At 42.6% G+C, this 27,732-nt stretch overlaps 1 protein-coding gene across 1 annotated transcript; it reads right to left on the bottom strand.

Moving 5' to 3' along the window:
- Positions 1-104: 104 nt before the first annotated feature.
- ATP2C2 (ATPase secretory pathway Ca2+ transporting 2) lies at positions 105-27,017 on the bottom strand. Its single transcript, XM_031051724.2, has 27 exons — positions 26,642-27,017; positions 20,183-20,293; positions 19,124-19,240; positions 17,121-17,210; positions 17,004-17,039; positions 16,858-16,919; positions 15,813-15,921; positions 15,587-15,736; positions 15,423-15,491; positions 14,711-14,786; positions 14,403-14,469; positions 13,106-13,230; positions 11,119-11,216; positions 10,268-10,369; positions 9,368-9,457; positions 7,881-7,982; positions 7,147-7,303; positions 5,575-5,745; positions 4,854-4,951; positions 4,724-4,774; positions 4,145-4,311; positions 3,424-3,492; positions 3,225-3,341; positions 2,441-2,588; positions 1,758-1,853; positions 1,315-1,456; positions 105-630 (listed from the first exon to the last, which is right to left on the bottom strand). Exons 1-27 carry the CDS (start codon positions 26,744-26,746, stop codon positions 518-520), a joined length of 2,838 nt encoding a protein of 945 aa, XP_030907584.2. The 5' UTR covers positions 26,747-27,017; the 3' UTR covers positions 105-517.
- Between the last annotated feature and the right edge of the window lie 715 nt (positions 27,018-27,732).

Here is a 27,732-nt window from a genome sequence, read left to right as displayed (position 1 = left end):
AACCTGGGCCAGTGTTTTACCACCCTCATTGTAAAGAATTTTTTCCTCACATCCATCCTGAGTCTCCCCTCTTTTAGTTTAAAACTATTGCCCTTCATCCTATTGCAACAGGCCCTGCTAAAAAATCTATCCCCATCTTTCTTAAAGGCCCCTTTTAAGGACTGAAAGGCTGCAATAAGATATCCCCAGAGTCTTCTCCAGGTTGAACAACCCTGACTCTCTCAGCTTTTTCTCATAGGATAGGTGCTATTCTGTTATTTTGTGTAGGACTGTCAGCATTCTTGAGGCACAGATCAGTATTATAAAAGTATATCTGATCTTGGTTTAAAAGGTGAGCTGCTCTGGAGGTTCTGTAGACAGCTCAAACAGCTTAGGTAAAGCATTAGAAGGAACAGACTGTGGTGTACAGATTTGCTTGGAGTATCTTCAGAAAGGATGTGTGGTGTCAGAAAGCATTGCATTTCAAATATCCAGCATCACAGCTTGGTCCCAAGTGTATCTTTAGAGGAAGTTTGCATCAGTTATGACATCCTTTTGTGTGCTTTGGTTGGCAGCAGTGTTTCTCACAGAGTTTGACGAACTCGGACACGATGAAAACGGAGGAAGCCAGTACAGTGAGAAACAGCAGGTCTGCCGAGAGGGAACAGAGCAGAGATGAACACAGATGGATTTAGTGCTGGGGAGAGATCCCCAGGTAAGAGCTTTTCTGCAGCAGATATTTGTGCTGGTGTAACTCCATAGATGGATACCCTGCCTATGCTTTTGCTAGGTTTAGAATTATATGACAGTGGTAGACAAATACCCGTGGTTTGTGTAGTCCACTTGGTGGGTGAAGCCGCTGCATTAATCATTTGGGATCATTGAACCCTGCTTCTAACTACATACCTAAAGCAGATGGAATACAGTGTGTGTAAAGTTTGCTTAGACTGGTTCAAATGGTAAAACACATGTTGCTTTTCAGCTAGAAAACATTCCCACTGCTTTTTCAAAGTGGAGTGGCTGCATCATGATCCTAGATAGAATTATCTAGGGAAATAGCATCATAAAGAGCTCATGAAAAATCTTCACAGGCCTCTATTTACATGCATTTATGTGCAGTAAATCAAAATTCAAAACCTGGGCAGGGATAATATCACTAAATACTACTGCTATTTGTGTTTAACTATGTGCATGTATATAGGCATAGGAGCTGTTGATTGGGTTCCCCTAGCAGCAGTCTTTTGGGAGCTGTCATGTAACAGTTTGGCAATCAATCACATCTGCTTTTAAAAATACCTTTAATGGGTAAAATACATTACTTATTTTGCAACTTACCTAGCACTCCTAAATTCTCTGTCTGGAAGATCTTTTGTAGTGGAGGGATGTATATAACAGCCAGCTGTCCCAAAAATGATCCCAGCACAGAATACAAGAACATGCGGTTTCGAAAAAAGCCTATTTCAAATATCAACTTTGTCTAGAGAAGGGGGGAAAAAAAATGAGGAATGTAACGTTTCCCAACCTCCTGTTGGTAATTGAATGTCACCCTGTTTCTATGCATGTAAACTCCATTACCTTCTGAAGTTATATGCTTAGTGCTACATAGTTGAAAGTGTAGTTGCAGTTGAACTATAATCGGTACCTTTATTTATAGAGATGATAAAAATCATGCTGCTTCAAATGACATTAAAAACCCCCTTCCTATGCAAAATACTAGTGCTCTAATGTTTATCTTAGTGTTTTGAAACAAGGAATTATTGCTGACAGAGCAATCTTACCTGGGAGCGGCATGTCAGGGCATTGAAGAGGTCAAAAAATACAAAACAGGTAAAAGTCATTGTTGTGGTTCGAGGATTTATGCCACCTTTTGGATTCTGAAAGAACATGTATAAATTCAGGGGTTAGTTAAGCCCTATAAAAATACGCCAATTCAATAGATGAATTAAATATTTCCTTTAACAATCCCAGTCAAATAAAAGGGTAGTAAAAAAAAGAATTAATATATTTCTATCTATTATAGGTAGCACTAATTTCTGTCTGCTAATTGTTGAGGTTATGATCTTATCATCCGTGTTTTAAATTCTTAAACTGATGTGGTATTTCTGTAAAGAACATTCTAAATTGTATTATTTGAACTGCTATAGTGATAGCCAGTAATTACCAACAGCAATCCATAGTAATCATGTATTTGGCATTTTCTACTTACAGGGGAAGCTAGACGTGAAAAGTACCTTAAAGTACTGATATTGTATCAATAGTTTTCCCATTCTAGATAGGAACCTCCAAATTAGAGGTGATGAAGGAAGGCAGAAGCAGAGCCAGGAGCTTGCCCTGGGTTCTTAACCCTCTGCCCATTTTGATCCTTCCCCACTGGAAAGTCCTTCACATGTATTTCAGAAATTGCCCTTCGTTTTGTCCTCCACCCTGATGAAAACAAGATCCTTTTGCAGATTTTGCTCACCTCCTTCCAGAAGACAAAGAGGGTTCCACTGATGATAATTACAGCTGACATGAAGATTTTCAGGATCAGTGATTTGCTGAGTATAGTATCTGTGATACGTCGGGGTGGCTGTTTGATAGTATCCCTGTCAACTGGTTCCACTCCCAGGCTGCAACAAAGAGAAGCAGAGGTGTGTATTAAGGGAGATCATCCCAAAATAGTCCTGCTGATAAAACAAGATGGATCTGGAGGATGTGATACTTTGGAGCACAGCAGGAGTATTCTGGGAAGGTTAGATAATGTCCCAGATTTGTCTGCAACACCTGTGCAAAAAGTCTTTATATTAGACCAAGGTAGTGCATCACATCAGTATCCCATTCCAGAGGGACAACTAGCTGTGAGATTGAGGCTAAAAGTCTCTTCCATGTTGTGGAAGTAGTAATTGTAATTAACAGTTGGATGAGGTTCCCATGTCTTGTGATTTTGGGGCATATACCCCAGCATGTAGCCAGTATTCCCTTGCCAGTCAGACCTGCAGGACTGCTAAGCAGGTGATGTGCACTTGGGATAACGGACCATTCCTAGTCAAAAAGTGGAATAATTGATTCCACCACTGAACATATACAGGTAAAACCTCAAGTAAATGTGATGTAAATGCTTTTGGAGAGACCAGGAGGGAGCAAAAGTACTTGTCTTACCTAACTACTGAAAGGTTGGCACATTGATAAGAACTCAGTTTGTGTTTCTAAGCCAAATTCAGGTGTATTAAAACCAAGAACATTTTGCTTGTTTCACTCTTCCATACCTCTGGGCTGGTGGCCCATCCATGATGATGTTGATCCATAAGATCTGCATAGCATTGAGTGGATTTGGTAGGTTGAGCACAGTTGACAGAGTAATAAGGCTCAAAGCTGAAATACTCCTGCAAAACACAGGAGAACATTATTCTGCACGGTGTCACCAAGAAGGTGCTTTCACTGGAACTGAAGCAAACAGGAACTTACGTGCTCAGCTGGAACCGGACAAAATTCTTTATGTTGTAAAATATTCCCTTTCCCTCTTCTATTGCATTCCTGGAAGGGAGAGAAGACTTTACTAAATTATCAGTACTCATGTTATTTTACACTGAGCTTCCTGTGACACTCAAAATGCAAGTTGCCTTCCACAGCACTAATTTCAGTTGAAATTCAGACCTTGGCTCAGAAGGAGGGTATCAGTGCAGGTTCTTGCTTAAAATTAATTTGTTAGAACGAGTGGATCTGAAAACCTGGTTCATATGGCCTGGTCTTGGATCATTAAGCAGGCCTGTGACTTATTTACAGCCTCACTCTACCCTGTTTACTCTCTCTGTTATTGTGAACCAGCAGAGCATTGCAAATTGTGTCTTTACTCTGAATTTCCTGGACGAGGTAGAGAGCACAAGTCATGATCTCTCCAGACTTCCAGGCGCTTTCAAATCCCCAGTTAGTTACAGCAATGAGAAACCAGGGATTTCAGATGAAAGGTAGCTTTGTCACCACCGCTTGAAACAGAAGTCGTTGCATGTATGTGACTGAAAATGAGCCAGACACACACTAGGTGTCTCCACTTACTGCCTGCTGACTTGCATGTCCTGTGTCTCATGTTATTTCCAGGGCTAGTCACACAGCAGACTTGTTGCAATGGATAACCAGAAAGTATCTGAAGTAATAAAGTGTCTGACAATAAGAAAGTCACTGAACCTACATTACTGTTGAGAAGTCATCGTCCACAAGGATCATGTTGGCAGCCTCTTTGCTGACATCTGTACCAGCTTGTCCCATTGCAATCCCGATATCAGCAGATTTAAGGGCCACAGCATCATTAACACCATCTCCTGTCATTGACACAATAGCACCAGCCCTCTGCAAAGCCTATGAGAGTGGAGAGATGAGAGGCTCTGAAGACAGGAGGAGATAAGTCCTGTTAGCAAGCTTTGAATGTAATATTGAAATAGTAGAAGTGTTATGTGACTTTGAGGGTAAAGCAGACTCAGCAGCCTACTGAGGATGGAACTCGGACCACATATTAAGAGACTGGATTTTCAGGAGTATAAAGCTCCAGCAGGAGTTAGAAGAGGGGAATAAAGTCCTCAAAAATAATTTTCCTGATATTATGCTTGCTAAAATCTCACTCGTGTCTTTCAAATAACTCAGGCCAGATATGCAAGAAAAATGTTGATGCGTTCAGTGACAATTGATGCCAGAACTGAGCTGCCCTCCTCCCTCCCTCCCCTTACATCTTGTTTTAGTGAGACGTACAATGGATTTAAGAGGCTCTCAGTACCTTTATTATTTTCAGCTTGTGCTTTGGACTTGTTCTGAAGAAAATGGAAACCTGAAAAACAAAAAATACGATCTTGTGTTAAGCAGTTGCTGTTGGAAATAGGCCTGGTTTTTGTAATCAAAACCATTACATTTTTGACAGTGGATGATAACTCTGCCTCTGCCAGTTGGTCCAGCTCTTCCCCAGACATGGCTTTCAGCTTTCCGTTGCAGAGACCAATATTCTGCCCTGGAAAGAAAAGACCAAAATGAGATCTGCCCATCAGCTCTGGGAAAAGCCAGCTATTTTCAGACTCAACTAAGAATTTACTGGGAAAGTTATCTGATCCTAGAGCATCTGATAGGGCACATAGTTCTCTGGGCTCTGTCTGAGTCAGTCACCCTGTCCTTGTTCAGGAAGCAGCCAAATACCCACATCTAAAGCTGATACTTAATCAGTCAGTCTCTTCTCTGCTACTTGCTCTGTGTACTTCTAATGGCAAAAAACAAAAATGGGAAACACAGAGATACTCATGCTCCTAATATTACACAGAGATACTTGTGCTCCTAATATTAGTGGGGTGTAAAATCCCAGCAATGCCATCTGTCTCATTTAAGGGTCTTACACTGAGATTTCTCAATTTCTGGTGCTGAAATAGTGGAATTAAGTTACTGCAATTTGTCCTGTAGTTCATAGCTGCTCTACTACTGCATTTCATATGATTTGTTTCAATGGCAATGCAAGAACTTAGTGGCACTTAAAACTTCAGTTGTACACACAAAGAAGGAACCAGTTCATTATTTAGGAACATAACATTTGACTGATCTAACGGACATACTGTAGACCCACAGGAAAGAAGCTGAGTTTGCTACCTATAGCCACAGCAGTTTCCAGGGCATCTCCAGTTATCATCTTTACTGATACACCAGAATCCAGAAGGACTTGAACAGCTTCTCTCACTCCAGCCCTTGGGGGATCAATTATTCCAACCAGACCTAAAAATGTTAGTTTGCCAAGTTCTGGACCTGAAGCCAAAGCAAGTACTAGAAATAGAGGGGAAAAAAAAAAGAAGACAAGACTAAATTACTAGTAATAAATTTCCATATATTAAAATGAACATTTAGATGAGATATTAAATTGACAGGTTTCCAGCAGAGGAAGTAATTAAAACCAGGTCTCTAATCATTATATTCAGATCTTGCACAGACACACAGATTTGGTCCACTCAATTAGTGGAGTTCTTCTGAATTGGAGCATTTCTGTTCCATGTTTGTCTTAGGATTTATTTCTTTCTAATTTAAAGCTGTCCATCAAGTCTTCTTTAAATGCAGATGGATTAAATTGGGGCAGTGCAATTTAGACTAGACACTATTAAATTGCTATGTTAAACAATTGCATTCCTGTGAAAACTTAGACTTTTTGTTTTGTTTTAATTGAAAAATACAAAATGTAAATTCAGTTAAACCAGTGAAACTTCCATCGTGCAAACATCAAGGCTCTGAACACTTCATTTCTGTTCTTGGTGCCTAACCGTATCATTCAATCATTCTTAAATCACTCAAGGATGTTGTGCCAGGGGTTCATGTCAGTGTTGCTTTGATGATTGAATCATCAGCTCACAGCAGCTGCCTGAGCTAATCACTTTTCTTCAGAGTGGTAATTTGCCATTCACAGTGGTAGATGATTCAGATATTGCAAAGCAAGCTCTGTACATGATTTACTAACCACAAGACACAAGGCTAGAGAATATGTACATTAACTATACCATCTTCCAGACTGTCTGCCAAGACTTGTTCTCATCTATTACACACTGGGAATGTTCACAGGAGACGTTGTCTTTGTAACTGTGTAAAAGACTAAGACATTTCTGAAAGGATGTTTCTAGCCATGAAGGGAAGGAAACGACACACATATAAAAACTTCTGTGGGCTGCAATGACATGTAGTCAAGATCAAAAGGAGATCGTTAGATTTTGTCCTAATAGAGAATTGAACCAAACTTCAAATAAAACTCTCTGTGCCCAAATCCATGTTTTGAATCCTTTTCAAAGTTGCCTTTTTATTGCTTTTGAAACAGCTTCTCCAAAGCAAAACTTGGCAGAACAGTGCTTAGATCGGGTTCAGCACATAGATATTCAATGCACCATTCAGACCGTATCCCAGGCAATCACAGAGCTCTATGGAAGAAAAGCGTTCACCATTTCCAGTGCCTATTTTCAGCTCCTTTCAATCTCATTAATTTAAACTCAGAAAACAAAAAGATCAGTGGAAAGCAAGCAGCCAGCAGACTTAAGACATGGCCCCTGGGAAACTGATGAGCATGATGAAGAGATCATGCAGTTGATGCTAAGGACTGAGCCTCTGTCCATATTGACCAAAACAGAGCAGGAAAGCATAAGGGCAGATAGCCTATAAATGTAAGGGACATAGACAGTAATGACTGACCCCTTAGACCTGAAGAGCCCATTCGTTTTTCTTCCTGCTGGTAGAAGGCTTTCTGCTGGGGTGTAAGTGATAACGAGATGCCACCGCTGTTATATAGAGAGCAGTAGTGAATCACTTCTTCAAATGCTCCTTTCATAAAGTAAATATCATCCTGATCCTTTAAAGTAAGGAGATAATATACTTTATTGAAAAAAAGAAAGAAAAGAGCACACTTTAAAAATACTGATAATGTATAAGGCTTTACATCCTCAGTAAAAAAGGTCTTTGTTGCTCTTTTACCTGTTTGCAAAATGCACAGGTGCAGGTAATATCTATAGGATATGATATTTTTGCTCTAGCCATTTTTCATGTTCAGCTATCATACACAGAATGGTAATAAAAAGGTTAGTGAGTTTTTAAACCTGAATATTGTATCAGTCAAAATAAACTCCTTCACCCCATAAAGGAAAAACAACCAACATTTTCCTCCAAACATCATATCTTTCTTCCCCTGTCTGAAAAGCTTTTGTTTTCCTGCTCAAACCATTATATGAAAAGTATTATCTTCTACCCTTCAGACACAGCTTTTACAAGCTAAAATTACACCCAAGTTGGGAATTTTGAGGTTTGTTCAGTTTTCTCTTGACACAGTGTTAAGTTCTGAAAACGCTATTTGCTAAAGAGATACCATTTCATGCCCATTATACAGGCACAATTAGAAACATGAAACTAACCAACACCACTGTTTGCTTTACCTGATTTTTCAGTGTGCATTTCACAGCCATCCACTTCTGTTCAGAGCTAAACGGAATTTCCTTATTTCTTACATAAATATCTTTTATGTCAGCTAATTCCATCTAAAGTAAGGTAAAACAAAAAGAGCACTGTAATGCTGAACAATGCCAAAGTTTATATACATTTTCCATATTACAAGCATAACTATTGACCATGTGCTTCCAGCGGTCATACACCACAGAGCTCAAGAGGAAGTGTGGGAAGAGTAAAACTCATATTTTAAGTCCATCTTTTCCTTTTGATGGTGGGGTACATTAAACTGGAGTTTGAAGCTCAATCCCTGTTGACTTTTGCAAGTACTGGGGAGCTGCACTGCTGTCTTGGTGGGACTTTGGGTCAAAGGAGGCTCAAGTCCTTTCCCTAAACCAAAGGCAAAGCAAAGGGCAGAGCAGATTTCTTCCAGCCCAAGTTCATGCTCCCCCATCTCAGTTATTTCCAAGCCACCTAACTTGAAAGAAAAAAGGAAATGTGCAAATAACTGAATGGTCAATGATGAATGTAGTCTCAAATTATTTCCTGATGGATTAAACTCAAAAAGCAATTCACTACGAGAAGACCCTTCAGCTCTAAAGTACAACAGTTCAAATCAATACACGCCTGCTTTAGCAGCATGCATGGGTGCTCTAGGTGAAGAGGCAGAGATCAGAAACAGCTTTTCTCTCTCCCAGCTCCCACCAAACTAAAGAAAGATTAAAGAAGAAAAAGAGACAACATCCCTTGTATTCTGCTATTGCTTTGCTACTGAATGGTGGTGCAAAAGGAAGATTTTAATTTAGCATATAAAATAATAATGAAATAAAATTTTGTGGTTAAAAGAAAAATAATCATGGCTTCATTGTTTGTTCCAAGCCTTAAAAACAGGAGGTGAGAGCAGATGTTTGCAGGCGCATCATTTCATCAGGGACCTTCTGTGTTTTACAGCCCACCTGAGGTCTATGGATCACAGGCTGTGAAACATTGATTAGATGATACTTTGAGGCATTTTACAACCCTCTGCCTATAAGCATGAATGTAATATTCATAAATCCCCTTGTTTTACATAATCACAACTGCAAAAAAGTAAAAGCTAGCAGATGACCCAAATCGAGGATGACCCTCTGCCATTATTTCTAGTACAGACAGCTCTTAGTCATTTTTCACTCTCTTGTCTTCCTCCTGAGCTCTTAATTGCAGGTGAAGAAAATATAGAAAATACAGTCCAGTCTGAGTCCAGAAGAAATCCATCATGCAGCTTAATTGCAAAGATTGACAAAGCAAAACAATTATTGCTGTTAGCACAGAAGGCCAGGGAAGGTGTTTGTCTGTGACAAGAGGTTTACACAGGAGAGGTGTAAGTCCATGACCGTAGGGAGAGGAAACAAGGAAAGACTAAAACCAGTCTGGGAACTTTAAAGAAGTGTGATCCCTGCTGTCAGAAATTAACTATTCCAGCTCCTTTCAACCTTACCTTCATTGCAAGGGCAATGAGAGCTCCTTCTGTGGGCTGTCCCATCACGCTGTTTTTCCTGATAATGGCGTTGTTGACTACACAGCCAGCCTGGAGAAAGGGGCAGATTTACATGTTTTTTTTTTTTTCATAACCAATTTCATAGCTTTTTCATCTCTTTAAATGAAATAATGAAAGATTGGAGAATGAAAGGAGCCACATCCCAAAAGATACGATATTCCTCACGGCAGCATCTCTTGATTCTTGTGCTTTCTAAACACACTTAATCCATAGGATGCACCAATATTTGGTAAAATGTTATGTTTTGGATAGAATAATAGCAATCAAAACATGATGTATGTCCAATGAGCTCAGTAAGTCATGAAAATAAAAACTTAGTCTTTCCCACTATTGCTTTTGATGTGCAGAATGGATAATATAAACCTGATCTCCATTTAAGATTCCAGCTCAGATCATTTCACTACCCAAACATTTCACTTTAGCCTACCATTGAATGTTCAAGATTTTACTTAATGGTAACACAAAACCCAGAGACCACCACAGTGCATTTATAAATTGACTATGTAGCTAGCTAAAGTCTAAAATATGCCCACATAAAAAAACTGAACGTGGTAAAATGAATTTTTGTCTCCTATGCCAGAATTGTCTTTTTATCAAAAATATCATTGACATTTTAAGCCAATGGCTCCAGTTTCCCCCTACATGTGTTACGATTGCTGCTATTCATCCATAAGCTTCATATACCATAATTACTCAGAGCCTTTCCAAATGCATGCTCCAGCAACACCATCTTTCAGTTACAAATGTGGATTTTTTCCCTCTCACTCATTAACCAAAGTGATCTATTGCAAATGAAAGTTGAATGTAAATAGGGCAAAGTGTTTTATAGTTTATACTTACCTCCACTAGTTTCCCAACTGAGACATTGGAAAATTCTTTAAGAATCTCTTTTGATGGCAGAAGATAAACATTTCCTTCTCCATTGTAGCCCACGCCACTGACCTGAGGAAGGGAGAGACAGAATGAGCAGATTTCCCAGTGCCAGGCAGGACTATACTATATCTGTATACAATAATCTGTGTACAGATTGTATACAAAACGTGTGTGCAAAAAATATACTTGAGCAGATTTATGATTTTGAAGGATTCTTTCTGGGATTCTTCTTTCTAGCTCAAAGTAGTGCTTAGAGGAAAGGCTGCAGACAGTGAAAGCATAATATTGCAATAGTTGTATGAAAACAGAAAAAAATCAGTTTGTCTTATACAGAACTTGTTTGCTGTGATTTCAGAATTCTCTTGCAGCTCAGTTGAAAGATCCAGCTCTTTGGTAGCAGTGGGTTCGCCAGTTTTGTTCAAGCCCAACCCTGCTGATGACTTCTCTGTCTCCATGTTCTGTATGTCTGAATTTTCACCCACTTTGCATGCAGGTAAATGAAGCAAGCAGAAGTATCAAGCTGCTTGTATAATAAATATTCCTATAGAAGATGGACCTGCAAAGGTCAGTGGCAGGTTTCGATATTTACAATAACTGCAGAGAGCTGCAGATTATGCCAATGAACATGTTTGTTTATGGTATCTGAGCAGCTTTTGTACACTCAGCCCCACCTCTGCCTGTCTCCAGTACTGCAAAATGAGAATGGAACTGGTGACGTGTAAGAAACTGCTTGTTTTGGGGCTGATTAGCATCCCTCATTTGGGCCTAGTTGAACTGAAAACAAACAAGGAAAGTCTATATCACCATATCATCCATACCTCTGCCTGGAACCCATCCGAAGTCACAAGCCGAGTCACTGTCATCTCATTGGCAGTCAGAGTGCCTGTCTTATCTGAGCAGATGACATTGCAGCAACCTGATGCAGGAAAGTGTTTAATCAGAACTAATAAATAATGCAACTGAACAATGAGATTCAGCAGAGGGAGAACCTGTTTCCCTAAAGGTCCTTAAACTGCACCAGTGGGAAAAGGGAGAAAATACCAAGAAATGGATGTTTCTCAATAGGTGTTTTAAGGAAAGGATCTGAGTGCATGTCATATTGTGCATATAGCTGGGATGTGAGGTGTCATAGGAGACACGTGAAGAGGGGCACATTGTCTCGGGCATCGTATGGTGGGCAATCAGAGAAGGCACTCATCAAGGCACTCATCTCCAGAAAGTTATCAATGTTTTCAAGCTTCAGTATCAGCTACTTGCCTCCTCAGGTGGGCCATTTAACCCTTGCTTCCCTAAATCAGGAATAACACCCCTTCCCTGTCTCATCAAGGGATTGTGAGGGTAGATGTGTTAAATACTGTCTTAAAAATACAGTCCACAGCTAAGAGCAGGAGCTGCCCCACTTGTGCTCTGCTTTGTGACAATCCTGCTTCAGTAAAGCACATTTCTTCCAGGACCCATTTACACCACAATACAACAGTCACCACATTAAGGCTCTTTTCCACTCACAAAAAGTCAAAAAAATTACTTTAATTCAAAAAAAGAAGAATCAGATTCCAGTTCCCTTCTAAGCCTGAACACCTCTCCTGGCTCTGGAGATGACCCTGTGCGTGATGGCCACCAGCTAAAAACCAGGATGGGATAAAGCAGATTGGGATGCAATTAAACTAATTGCGGTTTCAAGGATTATCTCAGAGCAGAGCTGCCACCTCCAGTATTTCATTTTCAGTTATTGACAACAAAAGAGTCAGATCAAGAAGATTATTTTTCTCCTTTTCAGAGGTTTAACAGGGAGAGTGCAGTTTTTGCTGTGCTCAGCCTGTCCTGCAGAACACTGGGCATCTGGCAGTTACACCTACTTGGGCACAGCCCTACCAGAACGAAATTCTTCATGAGATAAGAAGCCGTTTCAGATGTCCTGGGTGAAGGCAGATACAATAAAGCAAGGGTGATAAGATTCCTTAACCGCAGAACAAACAAGGGCAGTTCAAACAATAGCACCATTTCCAAGGAGGACAGGTTTCAGCTGAAGGATCCGGCTGTGCAGCATGTATTTGCGACTGCATGGGACAGGCTTGGCACTTAGTGTACTTTTTAATGGGTGGTACTAAATACACAGTGTGTCTTCTCCTTCATATAACTGCCATACTGACCAAGGTCAGAGCATCAAAGCCTGGAAAACAGGGGCCTGTGAATAAGGGCCAATTTGAAGATAAAAGGCAGTTAGAAGGATAATTTCATTATAGTTCATTCTGCTCTATAACTGTGAAGATGGGTTGAACGTCTGCTCAAGGTTCTCTCTTTTCTGTGTGCTCAAGGTGCCTGTTTTCTGTGACTGGAGATCAGGGAGATAGCTACACAAGCTATCACATCCACATGGGCTGAAGGATAAATGGTTCTATTTATGCCACCAGGCTTGACTTGAGGGTCTGCAAGGTTTTTCATCCAGACAGGATGGATCTGCAGAATCATACCACAGAGTAGGAAGGAAGGAGAAACAAAGCCTTTCAATCCAAGCAGGGCTTGCATACCCACAGAGGGGCTCTGCTCCCCACAGGCTAATTAGTTAGGGTGCACCATTCCTAGCTCCTGTCTGTATTAATATCACTGAAATAAAGGTAAAGAGTGTGAAACAGAGAGCATAAAGTGTACTTAAGTCTGAGTGGGTTGCTCTGGACCAGTAAGCAGCACTCCATATTTATATTCTTATGATGAGACCAAACCACACTTGGCCATCCCATTGCTATCCAGCTCAGATTTTGAAGGCTGGCAGAAGACCAAGCTGAATGCCCCATCTTACAGCCTTACCTAAGGTTTCTACTATGGGCAGCTTCTTCACAATCACCCTTTTCTTGGCCATCCGGAGAACGCCGAGCACCAGTGTGACGGTGACCACGATAGGGAGGCCCTCTGGGATGGCAGCCACTGCCAGGCTGGAGATGGCAGAGACAACAGCTTCAACACAGGGGTCACACCAAGTACCAACCAAAATGTGCCTAAGAGACATTCCACGGGGTGAGTTCTGCTTGTATTTGTGTATCTGAATGGGAGCATGCAGTGCCAACAACTGGGACCCCCCCATGCTATGACATTTATAACCCTTTGACATTTTCTCAGATATTTTTGACAAAACAATAGCTTTTCTTCTTCACATTGCCATAGAGCTTTAATTTCTGTCTAATTAGGGATTTATGGGTTGGATTTAATTTAATTTATTTAACTTTTTTAGGATGGAAGTTGAATGTTCTTTGGCATCACAGCTCATACATTATCTATTGGCTCCTGGCCACATACAGTCACTCATCTTCTCTCTTACATGTGGATACAGCTAAGGCAGGACAGAATCACACTGCGTACACTCAATCAAAGCAACATCAAAACCTGCAACACCTGACATGCTAAAAGAATCCACATTATCTGTATCTGTCCCTTAGTTATCTCTTGGGTAACTCTCAACACTTCTATGTATGTGCAGAAAGTGATCGAGGAATGCTTTCAAAACCACAGGCTGCTCTCCAAAACTCAGGCGTAACCACTTTGCCACCACATCCCACAAGGATATGGGAAGGAGAGCACTAGAGCTAGTTTGGCTTCTCTGTTGTCTCCTCATCTGTGGTTTTGGTTTTATGTCCACAGAATACTTTAAAGGAATGGTTTTAGAGCCATGACAACACCAAACAACAGGTTTTATGAGTACTACTAAAATGACATGATTTATTATGTTTGATTAAGAGGTTGTGCTTTCTGTGCTGCATTAAAATGTTCATTCCTGTCTTGAGACGTAAATCCAGAAAGAAGAGCAATATTTGCTGTTGCTACACTCCCACTAAATTCTCAGCACAGATAGGAAAGAACATTCACAGCAGGATGAGGTAGAAATGCCAGTGAAGATTTTAAAAATTAAATAAACCTTAAACTTGTTCTTTTTTTTTCTCCCAAACTCTGTTGTAAAACTAACATTAATTTCACCAGTGAAAGACCAATATATATTTACGAAGGGTCTTTCTCAAGTTCTTTTTTGTGAAATGACTGTTGTTTTGAACAGGGAACTCCCTGAGACACGTTTCATTAGAAATCAAAGGGAAAGGTGCTCTGCAGTCCTCACCTAACTCCAATTGTGAACATGCCAAGGAGATGCTTCCCTTGTAACCAGCCAATGAGCATTATTAAACCTGATGGGGAAAAAACAGATGATTAAATACTTCAAGAAATTAATAAATGTCTAACCTGCTTCAGCTGTTGTTGGAGAACTGAGCATGCAATGAGTTCCCCAAATCTCTCCTGCAGGGGTGCCTCTGCTTCACCCCCAAAAGTCCAAGTAAACCACTTCAAGAGGTACTTTTGGAGGAATGGCTGGAGCAGAGAGATCCTTTACAGCTGACCATGCAAGTGTGAGCGCTGTGCCCAACTCACCGATTATGCCAAAGGAGAAGAGAGTGAGTTGCTTCCCCAGTCTGTCCATGCTCTTCTGGAGAGGCGTTTTGGGAGTCTGGAAACATTAGAGACTAGCTGCTTTTCTTTGCTTGTTATATGAGATGAGATGATGGTCAGCTTGGAACAACTGACCCACACAGTGGGTTCCTAAAGCTGCCTGATATACCCCTGGTGCTTACCCACCCCAAACCCTCGACAAAGTCTGAAGGGCATTGTCCCTAGCACAGGGAGAGGGTCTCTGCCTTAATACACTCAAGATGGGCAAAAAAGTGGGAGAAGAGACAAGTTATATGTTTACAGCTGGGGACCGAAGGAAGAGGCAAACCAAAGGCTAAATCTGGAAAAGACCTTAGTGATCGAGTCCAGAACTGGGTGATGCATGTTTGACATCTGTAAAAGTGAAAAAAATATGTACTTTGTGGAAAGTATGTGTCTGTGAAATAAAGAAGAAGATACCATGAGGTTTAGGTGACTACAAGGTTAGATCCCAGCTAAATATCACATGTCTGGATTTAGTAGCCTAAATCCTGCTTATGACTGTTTCTGGACACAGCACTTTGGTTTCCCTCAGTGACACAGGCATTTTGCAGCAGAAACAGAAGTTAAGAGAGTGAGTTAATTCTTGGGACCGCTCCTGCTCACATATCCTTCATTCAGGATGCCCACCCTTTCCACACACACACTCCTTTACCTCTTCAGCTTGCATCATTTTGAACACCTCTCCAAACTGTGAATTTTCACCAGTCCCAATAACTACACCCTAAAAAAGGAAAAAAAAAAAAGAGAGATGGAGATGAAAAATCTAGAGATTCTGTAATGAACATTGAGGAAAAGATCAGAGGTGACAGGACTCACTTTTCCCTTCCCATATCGCACCAGTGTCCCCATGAAAACAACATTGCTCAGCGTGGTTATGTCTCCAGCTTCCATTAATACACTGTCAGTCTTGTTACAAGGCTCAGCTTCTCCAGTAAAACTGGATTCATCCACCAGCAGATCTGTAACCTAAAAAGACACGTTTCTGGCACTGTTAAGACAAGAAATTGCCAAAGCAGGCTCTTGTAAGCATAGCTGTATTTACCTCTATCAGCCTGAGGTCTGCAGGAACCCTGTCACCAACAGACAGATAAATGATGTCTCCAGGCACAAGCTCTCGTGCTAGAAGGTGCTGCAGTTTCCCTTCCCTTAAGCTACATGAAACAAATGGAAAAAGAAGAATGGAAACCAGGCTGTGAGGTTTTTACTCCTTCTCAGGCTTGGGAATGCAATTGGCAAGAAAGCAAGAACCCTGCCCCAAAGAGCTTCCAATGTAAAAAGAACATAAAACCTTCATAAAGATGAGAGCTGATTATGTTCAGTTTGGGCTCATAAATAGCAGATGGGCAGGTTATGGAAGACTTGTATTTCAGCAGTAAGTGACTTCAACAGGTCTTATACCATAGGAATGACGTGGCTCATGTTGTAAATAATGAAATACAGATTCTTTAACCTATAAAGAAGCTCTTTAAAGCTAGAGCTACCTCTGACATTTCACTATTGTATTAAAAGTATAGACTTTCAAGTGGTTAGATTCTTATGGTGTCATATCACAAAGAAAGAAGGAACATACAATGGTGTTTATAAAATCCAAACCTGGGTGAACTCTGGATCAGAAGAGAACCCCATTGCTCTTTCGCAATGCAAAGTTTCTCTGAGCCTTACAGCTTATTTATGTTGTCCATGACATGTCTTATGCCAAGACATAAACAGGGAAAGTGCTTCCTGTAACCTACAGCACTGATACCAAACACCAAAGCAGCCTGGAAAGTGGTGTCTAATAGACCCTACAGCTGCTCCCTAGGCTGTGGGAGGCACACAGGAGGTTGCAGTGACCCTTGTGAGGGACATTGCTGGGACTCCCCTGTCTCCCAGCATTTATTCATCTCCTCTGGGTGCCTACTTTAACAACCAGAGTTTACATCCACTTCTGCTGTGACTCAGAGCTGCACCCGCACATGGTGCCACCACCAGAGAACAGGTTCTCCCTGTGTGAATGACAACCTGGAGTAGATTTGTTCTCCGGTCGGTTCTGTCCTCGTAACCTAAACCCTGTTACCCCCACTGAAGCAGGGGTTACCCCTACTCACCAGTTGCACTCAGGGGGCACCAGCTTGTTAAGTTCTTCCAGAGATTTTTCCGAGCGATATTCCTTTTATATAAGAAAGGAGAAAGCCAAGTTACACAAAAGAACTCACTCATGACAGCACTGGCCATGAAGAAGAAGCTAACGTACCTGGATGAAGGCCACGGTGACCACAATGAGCACTGCCTGTGAACAAAGAGGCATTACAGGATGGGCACAACAGCTCCGAAGAGCCAAGGGTTGGGGTGCAGGAGAGGTACCACGTACCATGGTGATGCTCGCAGCATCCTCGTATTCTTTCGTGATGACACTTACTAAAGCAGAAGCCAGCAACAAGAGAATGAGGGGATTTTTAAACTGAAAAAGAGAAAAAAATGCAATATATAAAATTAAATATGGAGCTGTTGAAGCTGAGCTGGCCTCAGATCTCACTGGAAAGTATTAAAGTGGTTTGGTTGCATGGATCCTCCTTGCTTCTGACAGCAGCCATTGCCTGGACAGAGAGGGTGCAGCACCTGTACTCAGGCTGATGATGCTTGATCATGCCCCTGTACAGATGGATGGTATTAGAGACCAGCAGGTCAAGGCTCACATCAGAAGACACAAGTTTTCTCTCTTTTCCTCTGCTTGCACAGGCAAGCCTAACCTCTGCAGCCATACAGTACAGGACTGACTCTAAGAGCTGCTTGGAGGCATGATAGGGACAAACAAAATCTTTATTGTCTTCTTAGAATTTGAAACCAGAAATCCTTTCTTTTATTTCTCTCCTTACCCTTCCTCGGATTAATCCTCTAAACTCCATGCTGGTCCCAGGGCTGTGGGAGTCAGATCCTCACTGTTTTCACTTTGAAACACAGATATTAAGGATCTTTCTCATACCTGCTCCTTAGCTTCATTTATCTAACGTGGGAATTGGCATAAGGGAATTAAGTCAGGCAAAACCAAGACTATCTGTTTTGGCTAACAGATGTGTGGTGATGCATGGTAGGAAAGCCAAGGTTTAAGCTTATTCTATGATGAAGACAAAGGTGAAAGTCCCTTAACCCTTAATTTTTTTTGGAAACACTGCACAAAAGGGGATGTTTTACAGAAATAGCAGCCGAAAGAAGCCCTGTCAAGTGTCTGCTGAGGAATGATGCTCAAAGGCAGAAGTGTGAATGGTGTGGGACTGCAAACAGCTCTTCCAGAGAGACCAACAGGCTGTGAAAGGATTAGAGATGCAGTAGAGAGTTTATGTTGTTTCCCCGTAGGAGAAACAGCTTGTTAAGGATGAGCAGATAAAAACCCACCATCTCACTTCTTATGCTCGAAGAGATTTAGTGATGATTGCAAAGTGCTTAAAGAATATTGATCACACAGAAAAGAAAGGGATATCCCATGAAATAAGAATGAAATCTTTCAAAGCAACCAAAATCTTCACGATCCAGCTAAGCAAGAAGAAAATCAGTCAAATTGATGGTTGAAAATAAGCAAACAAAATAAAAGACCTTTCTGTTTTGGTAAAAGTTCAAAAAGAGAAATAAAAGATACTTTAAATACTGGTAAGGAGCAGTTAACAAAAGCAAAACCCAGGGATAACTCAGCTGTGGAAAAACAAGACAGCAAATACCACCTTGTGCTTGGCCTTTTGGAGCAGCTGCTTTGAAACTGTGGTTCTCCACTGTGCATGGCACTGTGTGTGCATGTATCTGTTACTGATGCATTGCTCCTAGAGATGCTAACACCCACCTGAGATCTCTACTTGTCCCTATTTTTGCTGGGAGTTTTGGGCTTTCCTTCACTGGGGTAACAGAAATCAGAGCAGCTTTCAGCTACTACTGATTTTCTCAAGCCTTTCATAGACTCATAGAATGGTTTGGGTTGGAAAGGACCTTAAGATCACCCAGTTCCAACCCCATTGCCATGGTTAGGGACACCTCACACTAAGCCATGTTGCCCAAGCCTTCATGATTTTATCATGTACCTTAAAGGGAATAAGAACACTCCAGAAATCGGGTCATTGCTTTACAGCTTTTGATCTGTGGGCTGTGTGAAGATAAAAAGTTTCTTCTTATTTTAAGATGTTATCTTTGCATTAAATGGCCCTGCATCTGAGTCTCACAATGGCTTTCCCTGGGGGAATATACAGCTTCTGTACCATGGGCACAGCCTGTTCCAAGGCTAAATCTGTGGAAGCAGAAACCCTGAATACTTCAATGCAGAGACGCGCTCAGGCTAATCCAGACAGGGGTCTTTGCCAGGAAATGAGGATCTGTGCAGAAAATCCTTACCTGATCCAAATACTTCTTCCATATTGGCTCTGTATTCTCTACTGAAAACTCATTCCAGCCATGCTTTAACCTGCGCTGCAGCACAGAACACTCAGATAGTCCAGTTTGCAAATCAACCTGGAGGGAAAATAAAACAAAACAACCAAACATTGTGTATTATAGAATAGACATAGGAAGCTTCTTAAGGCAAAGTTATGTTTAGAAGCTGTAAGTAAGGTAGGTAAGGTGCTCATGGCTCAGTCACCCCCCCAAAAATGAACCTATCCGCTGCTTTTCAGTTCAGGTGTTTACTTTTGTTAAACTGTAAATCTTTACTATCAGCCACCATAAAAAAATAACATAAAGTAAACACAAGTTAATAATTCAAGAAAAAAAAATATTTCCATAAGTGAGAATCCATATAATAGACAAGAAAAACCTAAAATAGTAAAGAATTGATTTCTGGTTTCATTGTACATTTAAAGCAAAAATAACAATAAAAATACCCTGACAAAATTCAAAGGGTAACAAATGGAGAAAGAATAAAGTCTATTTTGCCTGGATTATAAAAAAATAGCAAGGTCAGGCACCAAAATATCACTAATCATTATAGCTTTCCCTCATAATTCAAACTGTTAAAGGCCTTTCAATGAAAAGCCTTTGAGAAGTCATCTAGGACAATAAATATGATGAGTTTTGCCTCTGAAATAAAACCTGCTATGAAATAAAGGGGAAAAGGGCTGCATTTGCACAACACTTTTGGAACCTGTTGGTAACTGGAGTGTCTGAGCTCTACAGCCTGTGCCCAGGGATCTTCTAGCTGGGCTTTGTTTTCCACGCGGAACAATTGAACTCTTTTCCCTTCAGCTCACAGAGCTATTCACTGCAATGAAATCCTTCCCTGGGACAAAGCACTGTACCCACAGCTGAGCTCCAAACACAGCCAATGTGAGGATTCATCCCAGGTAAAGGCAGAGGAACTGGGCACTCCAGCAGTGAAACCAAAGACCAATCCTGCTGCTCAGTCAGATGACACAGACTGAGCTGCTATGTTCACAAAGAGCCAATAACCCCCCTTACATTTAAAGCTTTAGCCAAGTCTTCTTTATGGCACTTGCATGCGTCTTTTGGGGGCAGAACTGCCACCTCCTTCTCCTGCTCAATTATTTTCAGCTCACACTCCTCATGGGTCTGAATAAACGAGATAAAGCAATCGTTAGGTGAGAGCACAGTCAATGAAAACGTTTTAGCATCTCTTTGCTTCTTCCCTTAATCCCATTCCCTTCCCTCACCTTGCCAGCTGTGTGATTTCACAGTTAGCAAGTTTTACACTTTTTTACACTTCCTAAACCGCAGCACTTTAAACCATTCACTAATTAATCCTTATTACAGCCTCAAAGCCAGGTGCACAATCATGTAGTGGAAGAAAGACTGTAAGGAGCTGATTACCAAAATGAAAAGCACACACAACTGCCATGGTCACAAAAGCATGCTGAGTTCTGCTGGCATCTGCTTAAAATGAGCCTTTTTCCACACCAGTGTCTCACAGCCCCATTCTCAGAGCAGGAAAAATCCCTTTTCACCTGCTGAAGACATGATAAATGAACAGAAAAAGTGAGCAGAAAGATCTCTCAGACAGAAAAAACAAGTCTCCTCTCCCATCTCCATCACTGTTTTCCTCTGCTGCAAACACCTGTGAACAAACAAACCCTTCCTGCCTCATCCTGTGCCTTGCTCCCCATATCCTGTCATAGAATCATAGAATGGTTAAGGTTGGAAAGGACCTTGAGATCATCTAGTTCCAACCCCCCTGCCATGGGCAGGGACACTTCACACTAAACCATGTCATCCAACGCTTCATCCAACCTGGCCTTGAACACTGCCAGGGATGGAGCATTCACAAATTCCCTGGGCAACCCATTCCAGTGCCTCATCACCCACACTGTCCTCTCTTAGCTTCTGAGATCCCTCATCTCCTTTTCCAAACTGCTCTTCCCAGACCAGCAGCATCCCCTGAAATCTCAGCCAGGCACTTGAATGGAGACGGGGTGACCACTATGGCGGAGTAAGAAGGAGAAATCTCACCCTTCCCAAGGGACGGGGAAATCTATTCCCATTCACCTTCATTCATAAAACACAGGACAGTGTGTTCATTAAGAAAAGGATCCCAAGAGCATTTAGTTCTCAGCCCCCAGCAGAGCTCAGCTCTGCTGCATGGGAGGAATTTGGCACCAGCTACCAGCACCCTGGGGAGTGTGCTGAGGAAAGCATTCAGATATGGCTCACCAGCACCTGAGCAAGGGTTTGGAGGACTTGCCTGAAGTGCTATTTGGAAAATCAGCCTGTATCTGAATATTCAGGAAGTTTCTAGAAGCATCCAGTGTTTTCCAATCTAAAACCAGGGATAAATGAAGAAAACCTCTTTGGCTGTTTGCTTATGCTGGTACCTGGAATTGGTTTTTGTTTGGTGCCTTCTGGAGAGCTTGTAGTATATGAGATATGAGTATCTCTAAGCCCTCCTTCTTAAATGGGCTTTTGCCACTTCCATATGTTGCAGCCCTCTTTTCATTGCTGTTTGCTAGTCCACAGCATAGCTGCTAAATGCTGCTAACATATGGGATACCAGCACCAGTCCACTCCCAGCAGAAAGACAGAAGAGTTTGCTGTGCTCCCTTGGTCTCATTGAGGAGCCATTTTGCCCCAAGAATAAGCTGCCCTTCCAAAATCCCAGCCCAATTTCCAACATTTCCAAGGATTTTCCTCCTTCTCTCACACTGGTGATCACATTTTGACCACAGAATATGCAGTATTTCTCTGCTGTTTTGAACCAGACATCCAGACATCACCCTTATTTCAATGTCTCCTTAACAGACATCCTTAAAAGGGACAAAAAAAAGCCCCTCCATGTTTAAAACTGATGTTTTACTCCTACTTTTAAGTTCTACTTGTGCAAATTCATTAGTTCCCCATAACTTTGTTGACACCCAGATGCTGCAGGAATGAGAGCCAATCATGATACCTAAGGAGATGGAAGGACTTACTGGGAAGGAAAACATATGGCGGTCACATACAGATACACACCTTGCACTCATTACTGTGTTGATTTGATTAGTATGGCTTTCACAAGGTCCTCTGTGCTGCTGGTGACACATGCAGGTGTCAAGGTTCAGCCTTGCTTAAAGGAATTTAAATGGTGATTAAAGGAGCTGGAGGATAGCAAGAGACCCAAGCATAACAGCAGCACACCTGCAGTGACCTGGAGCCAGTGGGGAAAGACAGTGCCCAGCTCTAGCACTGATATTTACCTTCCCAAAGGCGTGGAGGAAATGAATGACAAAGGCTTATGGATGTACTGTGCCATAAGCAGCAAGTGCTGGCTGTGGATTGAGAGGAATGCTGACAGCTCTGTGCTCCTTACAGCCAGGGGCTGCCGTGAAATGAACAGCTTTATTGGGACTCATTAATTTGCATTGATTAGCTTACGCCTGTGATTTCCCCCTGAGGAATGTGTTCAGATGAACAACTTTAGTGATGCACAAGCTGGAAATGCATCAGGGGACATCATCTCCCTCCTGCTCTAGAAAGTGCTGCTGGTGCAGACCCCCTTTGCCCCTAAATGCATCCCATCCCATGTCTGTTAGGCACCAGGCAGTGCCCTGAGCAGACCTTTTCTTAACCTAACCTCTCCTTAACGTAACCTTTCCTTGTTGTCGCTTTCTATTTACACTATAAAACAGATGTGGGCTGTCAACATTCTCAATTTACATTTTTAACCTTCATCCATTGGGCATAGCTCAAGCACAAGAGCTCACAACTCCATGCAGCAGGGCAGGAAGAAGTAAAATAAACTGAATTATTAATTTACCTATTGCTCTTCAAGAGCAGGTGATATTGGAGGATGTAGAGACCAGCTTCTTGTGGCTGGGAGCAGGCTCAGTGCTGTCAATACCTGCACTGCTGCCTTTGCATCCCTCATCCCGAAACAATCCATCAATTGTCCCACCAAGCAGCCCATGTGCGAAGGAAGAATGCATGGGGCTTTCTGCAGAACACATAGCCCTTTTTGTATACCCTGGCAAGCAGCCCAACACATCAGTGCTTGGGATTTCTCCCCACCTTTGACTTTACTGAGGTCTTGCAGATTCTTTCCCCCCTGTCTTAGATTACTTTGGAGCAGCTGATGTATTGTAATCTGGTATTAAGTGGGCTGGGTTATTCAGCCTGACAAGAAGCCTTTAAAAACATTAAATAGAATCAATTTTCCTGTATGTTCCTCATCCTTGCTAAAAACCCCTTAAATATAATAAATCAAATAATTCCCTCAGAAGCCTTTCTCCTTGCTCTACTTGGTGCTCAGGGCAGGCAACTGACTGTTTCCTACCCACGACCATGGTTTCAGCTCCTCTCATACAGTTTCCTCATCCCCATCACACGTCTATTGCAGCACTGAAGCTTTTTTACTTGAAATGCAGTCTCTGGTCCCCTGTTTGTAGATAAAAGTCTCAAAACAGACTTCTTAATTGTTAAGAAAAATAAGGGTTTTCTGGAAAAGCTCCTTGTGTTTTAAGTCACACCACGGGTACTGGAGTGGTGGGCAGTGCACAGACCTTGGGAGCAAGGCCCCAGGTACAAATCCCACTCCCTTCGCCACTTCTGCTTTATTCCTCTGGCTCAAACATGACCTTTTCCTTCCCCCTCTTAATTAAAGGAAAAATAACCTTCAAGCTCCCTTTAACCTTAAAGCAAAACCCCCTGAGCTGAATGATGGCATTGACATTGCTGCTGGAAAGCCCATAGCCAACAGCGATTCCAGCTGAGGAACCTCCTCACCCACCCAAACAAGTTCCACCCAGGCCAAAACCAAGCCCCAGTTTAAATCAACTTCATACATGGGTTCTCTTGGGAAGAGGGTGCTGCAGCCCTCAGCCCAAAAACTTGTGGAAGATGGAGGAAAGTGAAAGGGATAAGGGATAAAGGATAGGGATAAGGGAAAGTAGAAGGAAAGGGAAGGGAAAGGGAAAGGAAAGGGAAAGGAAAAAGGAAAGGAAAGGGAAAGGGAAAGGGAAAAGGAAAAAGGAAAAAGGAAAGCGAAAGGGCAAAGGAACGGAAAGGAAAAAGTCTGCACAGAGGCAATCAAGTGACCTTCCTTTTTTCACCTGAAAGGCAAGTTGCACTGTTTAGTCTAAGGATGTATTAAAATAATAGGTACCTGCAGGATAACAAAACTATTCTGATAAGGGTGGTCCACATATTCAGGAGGATATGGAGCTTATGAAAGTCTCCAGGAGATAAATGATCATTGGTATGAAACCTGAAATGGAAAAAAGCCTCAACCTAAACTGGAATAGTAATTTTTTAGGACGGAGCAGGGAAATACCCAAACTCCAACCTGTGGCTGCCGAATCCTGAATGTGTTGTGGAGGAAAGGATCCAAAAGCGTTTTGGTGAGGAGAAATGGAACAATTACAAAAGAAAAGTCCTGTCAGCTCTGAAGAAACTCTGAGTAAAACTGTAATGCACTAAAATCTACTACCCAGATGTGCCTGGGGTAGGTGCCAGGTCTTTCTAAAGTTAACAACAGAAAAAGCCCTTAAATCACAGCAGGTCTCTTCTGGGTTGGCAGAAGATCTCCATGATGAATTCTTCACATAGTGGCACCATGTGAGGAAACGGAGACCACCCCACAGTATGAAAATGGATGAACTGCCCTGGATGGTGTGAGAAAACCCAACCAGCTCATCAGGTTAAAAGCTATTGGGAGAGGAGGGTTGCAATCCTCAGGAAATCTGCCTTTGATGGTACCCACTGGGTCCACTGAATCCTCAGGAGTGACTTTGGTACATGGTTAAAGGGAAGAGGCGATGTGATCTCTGTGATGCATAGATTTCTCCCTCTTTCAGACACATGCACACAAATGTATGTGTGCACACATATGTGAACACACACACGCATTCTTGGTTACACAGAAGGAAAATCTTTGGCTGTTCTTCAGATTTCTGCAGGAAACACACGATTCTCACAAACTGTGAATTGGCACCACAGAACTTCCCTGTTATTTGGATGGGCCGCTGTGGAAAAGGAGTTGAAATTGAATACAGCAGAGTCTAGACACAAGCTGTTCTTCATTGTGAAAGTTAACTGCTCTGCCACCTCCAGATAACACCAGAACCTTGCAGCTATCAGCACTGGGGCTTTTCCTTCACAACCCACAATTGGTGTCCTTTTCCTGGCTTCAGTCCAATTAGATGACCTGGACTCACATCTTTAACACCAAAACATCCCACACTCAGCATGGAGGAGACAACAATTCAAGAAGGGTTTATATTTGGAATTAAAAATGTATCATTATTTATAGTGCTTCAACAGAAGCGGTATTGACAAAGAACAAGGCAGACTAATTGCTGCTGGCCTCCTGCCTGTCACAAATCTCAGCTCCCATCAAAACGAGATTACAGATACCTTCTGCAACCTCATCAAGGTCTTCCCTTCCTGCTATTCTGAGCTAGGTTTGACTAGCTCAGAGCAGCATTGCACAATGTGCTGTGTGGTGCACAAGGTAAGACTTCAATGTCTTATTTTCTTCTCGCTGTCGCACTGTCCAATCCCCATACTGGAAAGAAGAGACTCAGAAGAGAGCAGAGGATTAGCTGAAATGCCACCTGAGGAAAAACCTCAGTCTGACAGTCATGGAAAAGAGCATAAACATCTGGAAGAGTGTGGATGGTGCTTGTTGGGATGGGACTAAGAGCTAACCCCACATGCTGAAGGAATTGTGTTTACACAGGAGGGTGCTCAACCAATCTCTCATTAAGAGAAAACCCAGGATTTAAACAATGGAAGTCCATCTGCTGACTAAAAATCCCATAGCTGAAGTTTTTGGGGTGAAAAAGCAAAGAGAACAGCAACTGTGCCACCTAAAAACCACTGTCCACCCCTTGGTCCATCTGCACCAAGGAGAGGTAGTGAAAGCAGAGAGAGGGAAGTGAGCATTCACACACCAGCACTTCTCAAGGGAAGAAGGTGTTATTTTGAGGTGGGCTCTGCAGGGCTTCCCAGCCATTCACTACGGTAATGACTGCACAGACCACACAGAAGACACCCCAAGGGGTCAAATCCCCTGCGATACCCCTGGAGATGGGATCAGCCTTGCTCTCCATCTACCCTTCTGCTGAGACAACATTTGTGCTTTGTGCCAGCACTCCCAAAACCCTCCCACAGCTCCCACGAGCCGCACGGCAGTCGCTCTCCTACGTGTTCTGTTCATTTTGAAACTCCTCAGTGCACAGAACAACATTCCTGAACAACCCTGGCCTGAGCTGTCTGTCCTGGGAGTATCCCTTAGGAATGACAATGCCCATCTCACCCCATTGCCTGATAAACATCATCAATCACATCCCTCATCGTACAGGGGACGGTGCAGAGCACAGCAGCAGCACGCTCAAGTTACCGATGGGACAAAGCAGACTAAGTAGACAGAATTAACCCCAATCACACAAAGCTATTCAGCAGGTCCAGGCAAGAGGCACAGCACATCCTCACCTCCTCCTCCTCCTCCGGCTCGCCGCTTCCAAGGGGCTGGTATTTCTGTGCAAGGTGGAAAAACAGCTTCTTCTGGAGGAGTTTGGTGAAACCTCCTTCCACCATCTTCACAGCGCTGCCGGCAGCACTGGCTCTGGTTCCCCTGCGAGCACAGGGCTCTGGTCACAGGCAGGGAGAGGAGGCAGGTTTACCTGCTGCCAAGTCACGCCTTCGGCCGCAGGTGCCGGTGGGAGGCTGCGCACCCTTTGGGGCAGTGATGCAGGGTGCTTCTCCCATCCAACCCTGCCAGGAGCTGTGTTTGACACCGTGGCTGGTACAGGACTGAGATGTCTCTATGTGGCACCCGGATTAAGGGCTTGCAGCTCTGTGTCTTCCTCCTCACCCTCTGAAGAAGAGGTGCGGGAGGTGCCCCAGCACAGCAGACAGATAGGGAGGGTGTTTTGCCAAGCCCACTGCGTGCAGAGGCAGGACAGGTTGCACACACTGCAGAGCCTGTTTGTAAACTTCCAGGTTGGGCAAATCCTCCTTGAGAAATGCTCCAGTCAGCACAACACTGGTATTTAGAAGTGTTTACATCAGGGAGAGGATATAATGTGTGAATTGGTGATGATCCTTTATAAACCCCACTGTTCACTCACCAGGGGGGAGCTCTTCCATGGTGAATCTCAGTATGCAACTGAAGTTTGCAGTGACATCCTTTCTGAAGATGTATAGCTGCCTCTTCAGGAGCACTGTGCTCCTTTTGCACCGGGACACCTACATCCTCCTGCAGGCATCATGACTACCGGATTCACTGAAGCTTAAATTGTCTCTAAGGTGTGAATTATGAGATTAAGGTCCTCCTTTGACTGTAAAAACTGCATCAAGGGAATTAAATGTAATTCCCACTCAGAAAACAACAATTTTCTGCGGTGGAACAATTTTCTCATAGGACACCCAGGTACCAGCTTCACACCTCTGGAGATGTGGGGGTGACATCTGGACCACGATGGGACCACTCACCTATGGGACAGCCCATGGTACCCAGAACCTGGCCAGCTTCCATCAAACGTGGAGCATTTCACTGTTCCCTATTTGCATCTCCCAGGTCC

Source organism: Melopsittacus undulatus, chromosome Z (assembly GCF_012275295.1).
Source record: "Melopsittacus undulatus isolate bMelUnd1 chromosome Z, bMelUnd1.mat.Z, whole genome shotgun sequence".
In the NCBI taxonomy this organism is placed as follows: Eukaryota; Metazoa; Chordata; class Aves; order Psittaciformes; family Psittaculidae; genus Melopsittacus; species Melopsittacus undulatus.
Note: the sequence above shows the minus strand (reverse complement) of the source record. Positions and strands in the feature narration are given on the sequence as shown.